Genomic DNA, 15236 nt, shown 5'->3' with positions numbered 1-15236 from the left:
ATTGAGCGCTTACTGTGTGCAGAGCACTGTACTAAGCACTTGGGAAGGACAGGTTGGCAACATCTAGAGACGGTCCCTGCCCCAAAACAGCATCCAAGTGCTTAATACAGTGCTTCGCCCAGTCCCCCTTCTAATAATAATAATTCAATTGGATTCATTCATTCAGTCGTACTTATTGAGCACTTACCGTGTGCAGAGCACTGTACTAAGCGCTTGGGAAGTACAGGTGGGCAGCATATAAAGACGGTCCCTACCCAAAAAACAGCATCCCAGTGCTCCGCCCAGTCCCCCTTCTAATAATAATAATTCAATCGGATTCATTCATTCAGTCGTACTTATTGAGCACTTACCGTGTGCAAAGCAGTGTACTAAGCGCTTGGGAAGTACAGGTGGGCAGCATATAAAGGCGGTCCCTACCCAAAAAACAGCATCCCAGTGCTCCGCCCAGTCCCCCTTCTAATAATAATAATTCAATCGGATTCATTCATTCAGTCGTCCTTACTGAGCACTTACCGTGTGCAGAGCACTGTACTAAGCGCTTAGGAAGTACACGTTGGCAGCATATAAAGGCGGTCCCTACCCAAAAAACAGCATCCCAGTGCTCCGCCCAGTCCCCCTTCTAATAATAATAATTCAATCGGATTCATTCATTCAGTCGTCCTTATTGAGCACTTACCGTGTGCAGAGCACTGTACTAAGCGCTTAGGAAGTACACGTTGGCAGCATATGAAGACGGTCCCGACCCAAAAACAGTATCCAAGTGCTTAATACAGTGGTCCCCACCCAACAGTGGGCTCACAGTCTAGAAGGGGGCCAACCCGATCACCTTGTAGCCTCCCCAGTGCTTAGAACTGTGCTTGGCACATAGTAAGTGCTTAATAAATGCCATCATCATTATTATTCTCTGGGCCTCAGTTGCCTCATCTGTCAAATGGAGACGAAGCCTGTGAGCCCGCCCCTGTGGGACAACCTGATGACCTTTCATTCATTCATTCATTCATTCATTCAATCGCATTTATTGAGCGCTTACTGTGTGCAGAGCACTGTACTAAGCGCTTGGGAAGTCCAAGTTGGCAACATAGAGAGACGGTCCCTACCCAACAGCGGGCTCACAGTCGAGAAGGGGGAGACCTGATCCCCTTGTAACCTCCCCAGTGCTTAGAACAGTGCTTGGCACCTAGTAAGTGCTTAATAAATGCCATCATTCTCTGGGCCTCAGTTCCCTCATCTGTCAAATGGGGATGAAGACTGTGAGCCCCCCGTGGGACCGCCTGATCACCTTTCCTTCCTTCCTTCATTCATCCAGTCGCATTTATTGAGCGCTTACTGGGTGCAGAGCACCGGACTAAGCGCTTGGGAAGGACAAGTTGGGAACATCTAGAGACGGTCCCTACCCAACAGCGGGCTCACAGTCTAGTCATGGGTTTTTTTTTTTTAATGGCATTTATTAAGCGCTTACTGTGTGCAGAGCACTGTACTAAGCGCTTGGGAAGTCCAAGTTGGCAACATAGAGAGACGGTCCCTACCCAACAGCGGGCTCACATTCATTCAGTCGCATTTATTGAGCGCTTACTGTGTGCAGAGCACTGGACTAAGCGCTTGAGAAGGACAAGTTGGCAACATCTAGAGACGGTCCCTACCCAACAGCGGGCTCACAGGCTAGAAGGGGGATACCTGATCACCTTATAACCTCCCCGGCGCTTAGAGCGGTGCTTGGCACATAGTAAGCGCTTAATAAATGCCATCATCATTATCATTATCATTATTATGAAGACTGGGAGCCCCCCGTGGACCAACCTGATCACCTGGTAACCTCCCCGGCACTTAGAACGGTGCTTGGCACATAGTAAGCGCTTAATAAATGCCATCATTGTTATTATTATTATTATTATGAAGACTGGGAGCCCCCCGTGGGCCAACCAGATCACCTCGTCACCTCCCCGGCGCTTAGAACGGTGCTTGGCACATAGTAAGCGCTTAATAAATGCCATCATCATTATCATTATTATTCTTATGAAGACTGGGAGCCCCCCGTGGGACAACCTGATCGCCTTGCCACCTCCCCGGCGCTTAGAGCGGTGCTTGGCACATAGTAAGCGCTTAATAAATGCCATCATCATTATTATCATTATTATTATGAAGACTGGGAGCCCCCTGTGTGCCAACCAGATCACCTTGCAACCTCCCCAGCACTTAGAACGGTGCTTGGCACATAGTAAGCGCTTAATAAATGCCATCATCATTATCATCATTATTATTATTATGAAGACTGGGAGCCCCCCGTGGGCCAACCTGATCACCTTGTCACCTCCCCGGCGCTTAGAACGGTGCTTGGCACATAGTAAGCACTTAATAAATGCCATCATCATCATTATTATTATTATTATTATGAAGACTGGGAGCCCCCCGTGGGCCAACCTGATCGCCTTGCATCCTCCCCGGCGCTAAGAACGGTGCTTGGCACATAGTAAGCGCTTAATAAATGCCATCATCATTATCATTATTATTATTATGAAGACTGTGAGCCCCCCATGGGACAACCAGATTACCTTGCAACCTCCCCGGCGCTAAGAACGGTGCTTGGCACATAGTAAGCGCTTAATAAATGCCATCATCATTATCATTATTATTATTATGAAGACTGGGAGCCCCCCGTGGGCCAACCTGATCACCTTGTCACCTCCCCGGCGCTTAGAATGGTGCTTGGCACATAGTAAGCGCTTAATAAATGCCATCATCATCATTATTATTATTATTATTATGAAGACTGGGAGCCCCCCGTGGGCCAACCTGATCGCCTTGCATCCTCCCCGGCGCTAAGAACGGTGCTTGGCACATAGTAAGCGCTTAATAAATGCCATCATCATTATCGTTATTATTATTATGAAGACCGGGAGCCCCCCGTGGGCCAACCTGATCACCTTGTCACCTCCCCGGCGCTTAGAACGGTGCTTGGCACATAGTAAGCGCTTAATGAATGGCGTCATTCTCTGCACGGCGCGGCGGCGTCTCCCCCACTCCCCGTCCCGCAGAGTGCCTGAAGGCGCTGGGGCACATGGAGCGGGCCGCCCAGAGCTACGCCAAGGTGGTGGGCCTCGCCCCGCTTCACCTGGACGCCCGCATCGCCCTGTCCACGCTCCAGCAGCAGCTGGGGCAACCCGACAAGGCGCTGGAGGCCCTGGAGCCCATGTACGACCCCGACACCCTGGCGCAGGACGCCAACGCCGCCCAGCAGGTAGGTGCCCGCGCCCCGCCGGCCCCGCCGGGACCCCCCTCCGCCACCCTCGGGAGCCTTTCGAGACGAGTAGCAATGATAATATTATTATCATTAATATTAATACTATAATATCATTAACGTGTAATTATATGACATATGATATAATCATATTGTACAACATAATATAATGATATAATATCATATATGACATATAATATGACATATATTATATGATTATATCACACAACCTAATATATTATAGTTATATAATATTATATATAATATATATCACATATAATAGATTATATCATCCATTATATTATATATTATATATATCATATGCTATACATAACGTATCATATATCACATATATTTATTGTATAAATGTTCATTATTTCATATATTATTATATAATACCATGTCATATATCATAGTAATTATAATTATAACAATCATAATAATTATAATAATCATTATATATAACATGATATAATATATAAAATAAATTGTAACATAACATATAATAATTTTATATAAAATATAATAATTACAACGTAATATATAATATATCGCATTCTATATTATGTTATATATTATATAATGTAATATGCAATATTATATAAATATTTATAATATATTCATATATGATGTGCATAATACATTTAATGAATATTCATATAATATGTATTATAACGTATAATATATAAATATTTATTATATATTTATATATAATATATAATATATTATACTATATAATATAATATGTTATAATTATACAATACCAGCAATATTAATATTATTATTAGTAGTAATATTATTAGAGAAGCAGCATGGCTCAGTGGAAAGAGCCTGGGCTTGGGAGTCAGAGGTCATGGGTTCAAATCCCAGCTCCACCCATTGTCAGCTGGGTGACTTTGGGCAGGTCACTTCTCTGGGCCTCAGTGACCTCATCTGGAAAACGGGAATTAAGACTGTGAGCCCCACCTGGGGCAACCTGATCACCCTGTAACCTCCCCGGTGCTTAGAACAGTGCTTGGCACAGAGTAAGCGCTTAATAAATGCCATCGTTATTATTATTATAATGATATTATTATGGAGAAGCAGCGTGGCCCAGTGGAAAGAGCCCAGGCTTTGGCATCGGAGGTGGTGGGTTCGTATCCCGGCTCCGCCAGCGGGCGGCTGGGGGACCTTGGGCAAGTCATGTCGCTTCTCGGGGCCTCGGTGACCTCATCTGGAAAATGGGGATTCATTAAAAAAATAAATAAATAAAATAATAATAATAATAATAATAATGATGGTGTTTGTGGTATTAAGGCTGTGAGCCCCACGTGGGACAACCTGATCACCTGTCACCTCCCCAGTGCTTAGAACAGGGCTTTGCACATAGTAAGCGCTTACTAAATGCCATCCTTCTTCTTCTTCTCCTTCTCTGAAATGGGGATTCATTCATTCATTCATTCAATCATATTTATTGAGCGCTTACCGTGTGCAGAGCACTGGACTAAGCGCTTGGGAAGGACAAGTTGGGTGAAGACCGTGAAGACAACCCACTGACCTTGTATCCCCCCCCCGCTTAGAACAGTGCTCGGCACATAGTAAGCGCTCAACAGGTGCCATCCTTATAAAATGGGGATTCATTCATTCATTCAGTCGTATTTATTGAGCGCTTACCGTGCGCAGAGCACTGGACTAAGCGCTTGGGAAGTACAAGTTGGGTGAAGACCGTGAAGACAACCCACTGACCTTGTATCCCCCCCCTGCTTAGAACAGTGCTTGGCACATAGTAAGCGCTCAACAGATGCCGTCCTTATAAAATGGGGATTCATTCATTCATTCATCCATTCAATCGTATTTATTGAGCGCTTACCATGTGCAGAGCACTGGACTAAGCACTTGGGAAGGCCAAGTTGGGTGAAGACCGTGAAGACAACCCGCTGACCTTGTATCCCCCCGCCCCCCCCCCGGTGCTTAGAACAGTGCTTGGCACATAGTAAGCGCTCAACAGATGCCATCCTTATAAAATGAGCATTCATTCATTCATTCAATCATATTTATTGAGCGCTTACCGTGTGCAGAGCACTGGACTAAGCACTTGGGAAGTACAAGTTGGGTGAAGACCGTGAAGACAACCCCCCCACCCCCACCCTGGTGCTTAGAGCAGTGCTTGGCACATAGTAAGCGCCTAACAGATGCCATCCTTATGAAATGGGGATTCATTCATTCAATCATATTTATTGAGCGCTTACCGTGTGCAGAGCACTGGACTAAACACTTGGGAAGGACAAGTTGGGTGAAGACAACCTGCTGACCTTGTATCCCCCTCCGGCGCTTGGCATAAGTGCCAAATGCCATAATAAATACCATTATTATTATTATTACATAGTAAGCACTTAACAGATGCCATCCTTATTGTTACTATTATTAATACTAGAGAAGCAGCGTGGCTCGGCGGAAAGAGCCCGGGCTTTGGAGTCCGAGGTCACGGGTTCAAATCCCGGCTCCGCCAGCTGTCAGCCGGGGGACTCTGGGCGAGTCACTTCACCTCTCCGGGCCTCCGTGCCCTCATCTGGAAAATGGGGATGAAGACTGGGAGCCCCACGGGGGGACAACCTGATCGCCTTGTCACCTCCCCAGCGCTTAGAACAGTGCTTGGCACATAGGAAGCGCTTAATAAATGCCATTATTATTATTATTATTATTATTATTACAATTGGGGAGCGGGGAGGGGGACGGCTGGACGGCGGGACGGTCAGCGGGGCGGCCCGCGGGGTCCGTTTTCAGGAGCTGAAGTTACTGCTGCACCGCTCCACCCTACTCTACTCCCAAGGCAAGATGAGCGGCTACGTGGACACCCTGCTGACCATGCTCGCCATGCTTTTAAAGGTAAGCGGGGCCGCGGGGGCGGGAAGTACAGTCGCATTTCTTAAATCGCCTTCATTCATTCAGTCGTATTTATTGAGCGCTCACCGTGTGCAGAGCACCGGACTAAGCGCTTGGGAAGTCCAAGTCGGCAACATCTAGAGACGGTCCCTCCCCGACAGCGGGCTCACAGGCTGGAAGGGGGAGACGGACGACAAAACGAAACACATAAACTAAATAAAATAAATAGAATACATATGTACAAGTGCATTCATTCATTCAATCGTATTTATTGAGCGCTCACCGTGTGCAGAGCACCGGACTAAGCGCTTGGGAAGTACACAAGTTGGCAACATCTAGAGACGGTCCCTACCCAACAGTGGGCTCACAGGCTAGAAGGGGGAGACGGACGACAAAACGAAACACATAAACCAAATAAAATAAATAGAATACATATGTACAAGTGCATTCGTTCATTCAGTCGTATTTATTGAGCGCTCACCGTGTGCAGAGCACCGGACTGAGCGCTTGGGAAGTCCAAGTCGGCAACATCTAGAGACGGTCCCTCCCCGACAGCGGGCTCACAGGCTAGAAGGGGGAGACGGACGACAAAACGAAACACGTAAACCAAATAAAATAAATAGAATGCATATGTACAAGTGCATTCATTCATTCAATCGTATTTATTGAGCGCTCACTGTGTGCAGAGCACCGGACTAAGCGCTTGGGAAGTCCAAGTCGGCAACCTCTAGAGACGGTCCCTCCCCGACAGCGGGCTCACGGGCTAGAAGGGGGAGACGGACGACAAAACGAAACACATAAACTAAATAAAATAAATAGAATACATATGTACAAGTGAAATAATAATAATAATAATAATGATGGCATTTATTAAGCGCTCACTATAAAGCACTGTTCTAAGCGCTGGGGAGGTGACAAGGTGATCGGGTTGTCCCTTGGGGGCTCACAGTCTTCATCCCCATTTTACAGATGAGGGAACTGAGGCCCAGAGAAGTGAAGTGACTTGCCCAAAGTCACCCAGCTGACATTTGGCGGAGCCGGGATTTGAACCCACGACCTCTGACTCCAAAGCCCGGGCTGTTCTCCACTGAGCCACGCTGCTTCTCTAATAAATAAATGCATTCATTCATTCAGTCGTATTTATTGAGCGCTTACTGGGTGCAGAGCACTGGACTAAACGCTTGGGAAGTACAAGTTGGCAACATAGAGAGACGGTCCCTACCCAACGACAGGCTCACAGTCTAGAAGGGGGAGACAGACAACAAAACAAAACATAAACCAAATAAAATAAATAGAATACATATGTACAAGTAAAATAAATGCATTCCTTCATTCAATCGTCTTTATTGAGCGCTTACTGTGTGCAGAGCACTGGACTAAGCGCTTGGGAAGTCCAAGTTGGCAACATCTAGAGACGGTCCCTACCCAGCAGCGTGCTCACAGGCTAGAAGGGGGAGACAGACAACAAAACAAAACATATAAACCAAATAAAATAAATAGAATACATATGTACAAGTAAAATAAATTCATTCATTCAGTCAATCGTCCTTATTGAGCGCTTACGGTGTGCAGAGCACTGGACTAAGCGCTTGGGAAGTACAAGTTGGCAACAGATAGGGACAGTCCCTTACCCAACAGCGGGCTCCCAGGCTAGAAGGGGGAGACGGACGACAAAACAGAACACGTAAACCAAATAAAATAAATAGAATAAATATGTACAAGTAAAATAAATTCATTCATTCATTCAGTCGTCCTTATTGAGCGCTTACTGTGTGCAGAGCACCGGACTAAGCGCTCGGGAAGTCCAAGTTGGCAACAGATAGAGACGGTCCCTCCCCAACAGCGGGCTCACAGTCTAGAAGGGGGAGACAGAGAACAAAACAAAACATATAAACCAGATAAAATAAATAGAATACATATGTACAAGTAAAATAAATGCATTCCTTCATTCAATCGTCTTTATTGAGCGCTTACTGTGTGCAGAGCACTGGACTAAGCGCTTGGGAAGGACAAATCAGCAACATATAGAGACGGTCCGTACCCAACAGTGGGCTCACGGTCTAGGAGAGTGCTTACTATGTGCCAAGCCACCTGAGAAGCGCTTAATTTCCCTTCTAGACTGTGAGCCCACTGTTGGGTAGGGACTGTGTATGTTGCCAACTTGTACTTCCCAGGCGCTTAGTACAGTGCTCTGCACACAGTCAGTGCTCAATAAATACGATTGATTGATTAATTACACATGGGACAACCTGATCACCTTTTATCCTGCCCTCCCCCAGAGCTTCGAAGAGTGCTTTGCAGCTTAGCACAGTGCTCTGCACACAGTAAGCGCTCAATAAATACGATTGATTGATAGTAATTGCTTTGACACCTGTCTACGTGTTTTGTTTTGTCGTCCATCTCCCCCTCCCCGACTTTGAGCCCGTCGTCGGGTAGGGCCCGTCTCTACCTGTCGCCGACTTGTCCTTCCCAAGCGCTTAGCCCAGTGCTCTGCACACAGTAAGCGCGCAATAAAGACGACTGAATGAATGAATGAATGAATGAATGAGCAAATGCCATCGTTATTATTATTATTATGAATAAAAGCCATTGTTATATTATTATTAAGTGGCAGAGGCGGGATGAGAACCCACGACCTCCGACTCCCAAGCCCCGGGTCTTGCCACTGAGCCACGCTGCTTCCGTCGTATACAGCGAGGGCTTACTGTGCGCGGAGCGCTGGACTGAGCGCCCGGGGGAGGAAAAAGCGACGTTTACGGTTGAAAAGCTCCGACAACCCAGCCAGGGGGCACGAACCCTCGACTGTGAGCCCACTGTTGGGTAGGGACCGTCTCTCTATGTTGCCAACTTGGACTTCCCAAGCGCTTAGTGCAGTGCTCTGCACACAGTAAGCGCTCAATAGATACGATTGATTGATTGAACCCCCGTTCCGTGGGCGACAGGCGGTCCCCCCGATGCCGGAGTGCCGGCCCCAAAGCTGCCCTGAGCCTGCTTTGGGCGCCTCAGACTTTCCCGTCCTCCGCTTGGCTCACCTTGGCCTTCCTCTCCTGTGGCGTCTGGGCCGCCCGCCTCTCCACCCCATCATCTGGGCCTCCCACCTCCCCTCCCTGGCATCTGGGCCGCCCACCTCCCGACCCTGGCGTCTGGGCTGCCCACCACCCCTCCCCGGGGTCCAGGCCGCCCACCTCTCCACCCCAGTGTCCGGGCCGCCCACCTCCCCTCCCTGCCATCCAGGCCACCCACCTCCCCTCCCTGGCATCCAGGCCGCCCACCTCCCCTCCCTGGCATCTGGGCCACCCACCTCCCCTCCCTGGCAACCGGGCCACCCACCTCCCCTCCGTGGCATCCGGGCCACCCACCTCCCCTCCCTGGCATCCGGGCCGCCCACCTCCCCACCCCGGCGTCTGGGCCGCCCACCTCCCCTCCCTGGAGTCCGGGTGCCCACCTTCCCTCTCCGGCGTCCAGGCCGCCCACCTCCCCACCCCAGCGTCAGGGCCGCCCACCTCCCCTCCCTGGCATCTGGGCCGCCCACCTCCCCTCCCTGGCATCCGGGCCACCCACCTCCCCTCCCTGGCATCTGGACCACCCACCTCCCCTCCCTGGCATCCAGGCTTCCGACCTCCCCTCCCTGGCATCAGGGCCGCCCACCTCCCCACGCCGGCATCCGGGCCGCCCACCTCCCCTCCCTGGCACCCGGGCCGCCCACCTCCCCTCCCCGGCATCCAGGATGCCCACCTCCCCTCCCTGGCATCGGGGCCGCCCACCTCCCCTCCGCGGCGCCCGGGATGCCCACCTCCCGTCCCCGGCCAGCGGGCGACGCGCGGGTCTGTCCTGGCGTTTTCAGGTGGCGATGAACAGGGCCCAGGTGTGCCTCATCTCCAGCTCCAAGTCGGGGGAGAGACACCTCTACCTCATCAAGGTGTCGCGGGACAAGATCTCGGGCAACGACGACCAGGAGACGGCCAACTGCGACGCCAAAGGTGACCGGGCCCCGCGCCTTCTCCCCCCCGGCCCGCTCGACACGGTTTTCTTAGCCAGAACCTACTCGTTAATAATAATGATAATAATAACGGCATTTATTAAGCGCTTACTATGTGCCAAGCACCGTTCTAAGCAGCTGGGGAGGTGACAAAGTCATCAGACTTTGACTTTTAGACCGTGAGCCCACTGTTGTGTAGGGACCGTCTCTATATGTTACCAACTTGTACTTCCCAAGCGCTTAGTACAGTGCTCTGCACACAGTAAGCGCTCAATAAATACGATTGATTTATTGATTGATCAGGTTGTCCCATGGGGGGCTCACAGTCTTCATCCCCATTTTACAGATGAGGAAACTGAGGCCCAGAGAACAACAGTAATAACAATGGCTTGCTATGTGCCAAGTACTGTTCTAAGCACTGGAGGGGGATACAAGATAATCATGTTGTCCCACGTGGGGCTCACAGTCTTCATCCCCATTTTACAGATGAGGAAACTGAGGCCCAGAGAATAACAATAATAACAGTGGCTTGCTATGTGCCAAGTACTGTTCTAAGCGCTGGAGGGGGATACAAGGTAATCATGTTGTCCCCCGTGGGGCTCACAGTCTTCATCCCCATTTTACAGATGAGGAAACTGAGGCCCAGAGAATAATAATAATAACAATGGCTTGCTATGTGCCAAGTACTGTTCTAAGCGCTGGAGGGGAATACAAGCTAATCATGTTGTCCCACATGGGGCTCACAGTCTTCATCCCCATTTTCCAGATGAGGAAACTGAGGCCCAGAGAATAATAATAATAACAATGGCTTGCTATGTGCCAAGTACTGTTCTAAGCGCTGGAGGGGAATACAAGCTAATCATGTTGTCCCACATGGGGCTCACAGTCTTCATCCCCATTTTCCAGATGAGGAAACTGAGGCCCAGAGAAGTGAAGTGACTTGCCCAAAGTCACCCAGTTGACAATTGGCGGAGCTGGGATTTGAACCCATGACCGCTGACTCCAAAGCCTGTGCTCTTTCCACTGAGCCACGCTGCTTCTCTCGAGGCTTCACTCTTCTCCTTCTTCTTCATTCATTCAATCGTATTTATTGAGCGCTCACTGTGTGCAGAGCACTGTACTAAGCGCTTGGGAAGTCCAAGTTGGCAGCATCTAGAGACGGTCCCTACCCGACAGCGGGCTCACAGTCTAGAAGGGGGAGACATTCGTTCATTCACTCAGTCGTATTTATTGAGCGCTTACTGTATGCAGAGCACTGGACTAAGCGCTTGGGAAGTCCAAGTTGGCAACATCTAGAGCCGGTCCCTACCCAACAGCGGGCTCACAGTCTAGAAGGGGGAGACAGACAACGAAAGAAAACATATTCACAAAATAAAATAAATAGAATGGATATGTACAAATAAAATAAATGAATAAATAGAGTAATAAATCCGTACAAACATATATACATCTGTACAGGTGCTGTGGGGAAGGGAAGGAGGTCAGTCCGGGGGGGATGGGGAGGAGGGGGAGAGTAATAATAATAATGATGGCATTTATTCATCATCATCATCATCAATCGTATTTATTGAGCGCTTACTGTGTGCAGAGCACTGTACTAAGCGCTTGGGAAGTCCAAGTTGGCAACATATAGAGACAGTCCCTGCCCAACAGTGGGCTCACAGTCTAAAAGGGGGAGACAGAGAACAAAACCGAACATATTAACAAAATAAAATAAATAGAATAGATATGTACAAGTAAAGTAAATAAAGCTTACTATGTGCAAAGCACTGTTGTAAGCGCCGGGGTGTCCCCTCACACAGTAGGCGCTCAAGAAATACGATTAATTCCGAAGAGATAAGAAATTTCCTAAGGAATCCGCCGTTACCGGGGTGAGCTTTCGTCGCCTGGGCCACGGTGGCCGTGCTTATTTATTTATCCGTTTTCATTCATTCATTCAGTCGTATTTATTGAGCGCTCACTGGGTGCAGAGCGCTGTACTGAGCGCTTGGGAAGTACAGGTTGGCAACATCTGGAGACGGTCCCTACCCGACAGTGGGCTCACAGTCTAGTGTGTTTATTGATTTCCATTCGTGTCTGTCTCCCCTTCTGGACTGTGAGCTCCCCGTGGGCGGGGAAGGGGTCCGTTGGCTGTTCCGTCGTCACGGATGGGGAGGTCACTGGGCCTCAGTGACCTCATCTGGAAAATGGGGATGAAGACCGGGAGCCCCCCCGTGGGACAACCTGATCACCTTGTAACCTCCCCAGCGCTTAGAACAGTGCTTGGCACATAGTAATAATAATAATAATAATAATGACATTTATTAAGCGCTTACTATGTGCCAAGCACTGTTCTAAGCGCTGGGGAGGTTACAGGGTGATCAGGTTGTCCGACGGGGGGCTCACAGTCTTAATCCCCATTTTACAGATGTGGTCACTGAGGCCCAGAGAAGTGAAGCGACTTGCCCAAAGTCACACAGCTGACAATTGGCGGAGCCGGGGTTTGAACCCATGACCTCTGACTCCAAAGCCCGGGCTCTTTCCACTGAGCCACGCTGCCAGGGACCGTCTCTCGATGTTGCCAACTTGGCCTTCCCAGGCGCTCAGTCCAGTGCTCTGCACACAGTAAGCGCTCAAAAAATACAATTGAAGGAATGAATCATTATTATTATTATTGTAAATAAGCCCACTGTCGGGTAGGGACCGTCTCTCGATGTTGCCAACTTGGACTTCCCAAGCGCTTAGTCCAGTGCTCTGCACACCGTAAGCGCTCAATGAATACGATTGAATGAATGAATCATTATTATTATTGTTAATAAGCCCGCTGTCAGGTAATAATAATAATAATAATAATAATAATAATGGCATTTATTAAGTGCTTACTATGTGCAAAGCACTGTTCTAAGCGCTGGGGAAGTTACAAGGTGATCAGGTTGTCCCATGGGGGGCTCACAGTGTTAATCCCCATTTTACAGATGTGGTCACTGAGGCCCAGAGAAGTGAAGTGACTTGCCCAAAGTCACACAGCTGACAATTGGCCGAGCCGGGGTTTGAACCCATGACCTCCGACTCCAAAGCCCGGGCTCTTTCCACTGAGCCACGCTGCCAGGGACCGTCTCTCGATGTTGCCAACTTGGCCTTCCCAGGCGCTCAGTCCAGTGCTCTGCACACCGTCAGCGCTCAATGAATACGATTGAATGAATGAATCATTATTATTATTATTGTTAATAAGCCCGCTGTCAGGTAGGGACCGTCTCTATATGTTGCCAACCTGGACTTCCCAAGCGCTTAGTCCAGTGCTCTGCACACCGTAAGCGCTCAATAAATACGATTGAATGAATGAATCATTATTATTATGATTGTTAATAAGCCTGCTGTCGGGTAGGAACCGTCTCTACATGTTGCCGACTTGGACTTCCCAAGTGCTTAGTCCAGTGCTCTGCGCACAGTAAGCGCTCAATAAATATGAATGAATGAATGAATCATTATTATTACTGTTAATAAGCCCGCTGTCAGGTAGGGTCCATCTCTTGATGTTGCCAACCTTTACTTCCCAAGCGCTTAGTCCAGTGCTCTGCACACCGTAAGCGCTCAATAAAGATGATTGAATGAATGAATCATCATTATTATGATTGTTAATAAGCCCGCTGTCGGGTAGGGACCGTCTCTCGACGTTGCCAACTTGGCCATCCCAAGCGCCTAGTCCAGTGCTCTGCACACCGTCAGCGCTCAATAAATACGATTATCGATTGATGGATCGGCAAATGCCATCACTATTATTACGATGATTATTAACAGAGGCCGAAGTCGTTATTACTAAGCGCTCGGTAAATCCCCCCGGGGGGCTTCCGGGGGCCTTGGGGCGGAGGGGGGAGGCGCGGCCCCCGGCCCTGACCGGCTGGGGTTGTGGCGTTGCGGTGGGGGCAGCCATCCTGGCGGGGCTGAGCGGCGTCCTGACCAAGGAAGACTGGTGGAGCGTGGTGCTGAAGGCGGTGGACGCCCTGTGCGCGCTGGCCCGCTACCAGGAGGCCGAGCTGCTGGTGGACGCCTCGCTGGAGTACTACTCCTTCTACGACGACCGCCAGAAGCGCAGGGAGCTGGAGCACCTGGGCCTGTCCGCCGCCATCCTGGACGACAACTTCCGCAAGGCCTACAACTACATCAGGTGAGGCTCCCCCCCTGCCCCCCGGGTTTGGGGGGCTCCCGGTGAGGCGGGGGCGGGCCGGCCCACAGGCTCTTTCACAGCCGGGACCTCCCTCCCTCCCTCCGCTCTGTCTCTTTACCTCGCTCTCTCTCTCCCTCTCTCTGTCCCTCTCTGTTTCTTCCTCCCTCTCTTTCTCCCTCCTCCCTTCCCCCTTTCTCTCTCTCTCTCTCTCTGTAACTCTATCTCTCTCTCTCTCTCTTCCTCCTTCTCTCCATTTCCCTCCCTTCCCCCTGTCCTCTCTCTTTCTCTGTAACTCCATCTCTCTCTGTCTTCCTCCTTCTCTCCATTTCCCTTCCTTCCCCCTGTCCTCTCTCTCTCTCTAACTCCATCTCTCTCTCTCTCTCTTCCTCCCTCTCTCCATTTCCCTCTCTCCCCCTTTCCCACTTCCTCTTTCTCTCTCCCTCTTTCTCCCCCTCCCTTCCCCCTTCCCCCTCTCTCTCTCTCTTTCTCCCTTTCTCCCCCTTTCCCTCCCCCCTCTATCTCTCTAAGTCTCTCTCTCTTCTTCCTCTATTCTTCCCCTCCCCTCTTCCCTCCCTCTCCCTCCATTTCCCTCTCTCCATTTCCCTCTCTCCCCCTTTCCCACTTCCCCTTTCTCTCCCTTTCTCCCCCCTCCCTTCCCTCTTTCTCTCTCTGTCTGTCTCTCTCTTCTTCCTCTCTTCCTCCCCCGCTTCCCCCTCTCCATTTCCCTCTCCCTTTCTCCCCCTCTCCCTTCCCCTTTCTCCCCCTCTCCCACTTCCCCCTTCTCTCTCTCTCTCTCTCTTCCTCCCTCTTTCTCTCCCACTTTCTCCCCCTCTTATGTACAGGTAAAATAAATAAATAAATAAATAGAGTAATAAATCTGTACAAACATCATCATCATCATCATCAATCGTATTTATTGAGCGCTTACTGTGTGCGGAGCACTGGACTAAGCGCTTGGGAAGTACAAGTTGGCAACATCTAGAGACGGTCCCTACCCAACAGTGGGCTCACAGTCT

The 15236-nt window shown here is 49.6% G+C and overlaps 1 protein-coding gene across 1 annotated transcript in view; it reads left to right on the top strand.

Annotated features, from left to right (window-relative positions):
- Positions 1-15236, top strand: part of GTF3C3 (general transcription factor IIIC subunit 3) — a 67037-nt gene that overhangs the window by 38457 nt on the left and 13344 nt on the right. The window contains exons 11-14 of the mRNA XM_038749144.1: positions 3033-3235; positions 5999-6100; positions 9942-10077; positions 13983-14220. Of these exons, the coding sequence (XP_038605072.1) occupies positions 3033-3235; positions 5999-6100; positions 9942-10077; positions 13983-14220 (679 nt within the window). The remainder of the gene's footprint in view (positions 1-3032; positions 3236-5998; positions 6101-9941; positions 10078-13982; positions 14221-15236) is intronic.

Source organism: Tachyglossus aculeatus, chromosome 7, assembly GCF_015852505.1.
Source record: "Tachyglossus aculeatus isolate mTacAcu1 chromosome 7, mTacAcu1.pri, whole genome shotgun sequence".
Taxonomy (NCBI): Eukaryota; Metazoa; Chordata; class Mammalia; order Monotremata; family Tachyglossidae; genus Tachyglossus; species Tachyglossus aculeatus.
Note: the sequence above shows the minus strand (reverse complement) of the source record. Positions and strands in the feature narration are given on the sequence as shown.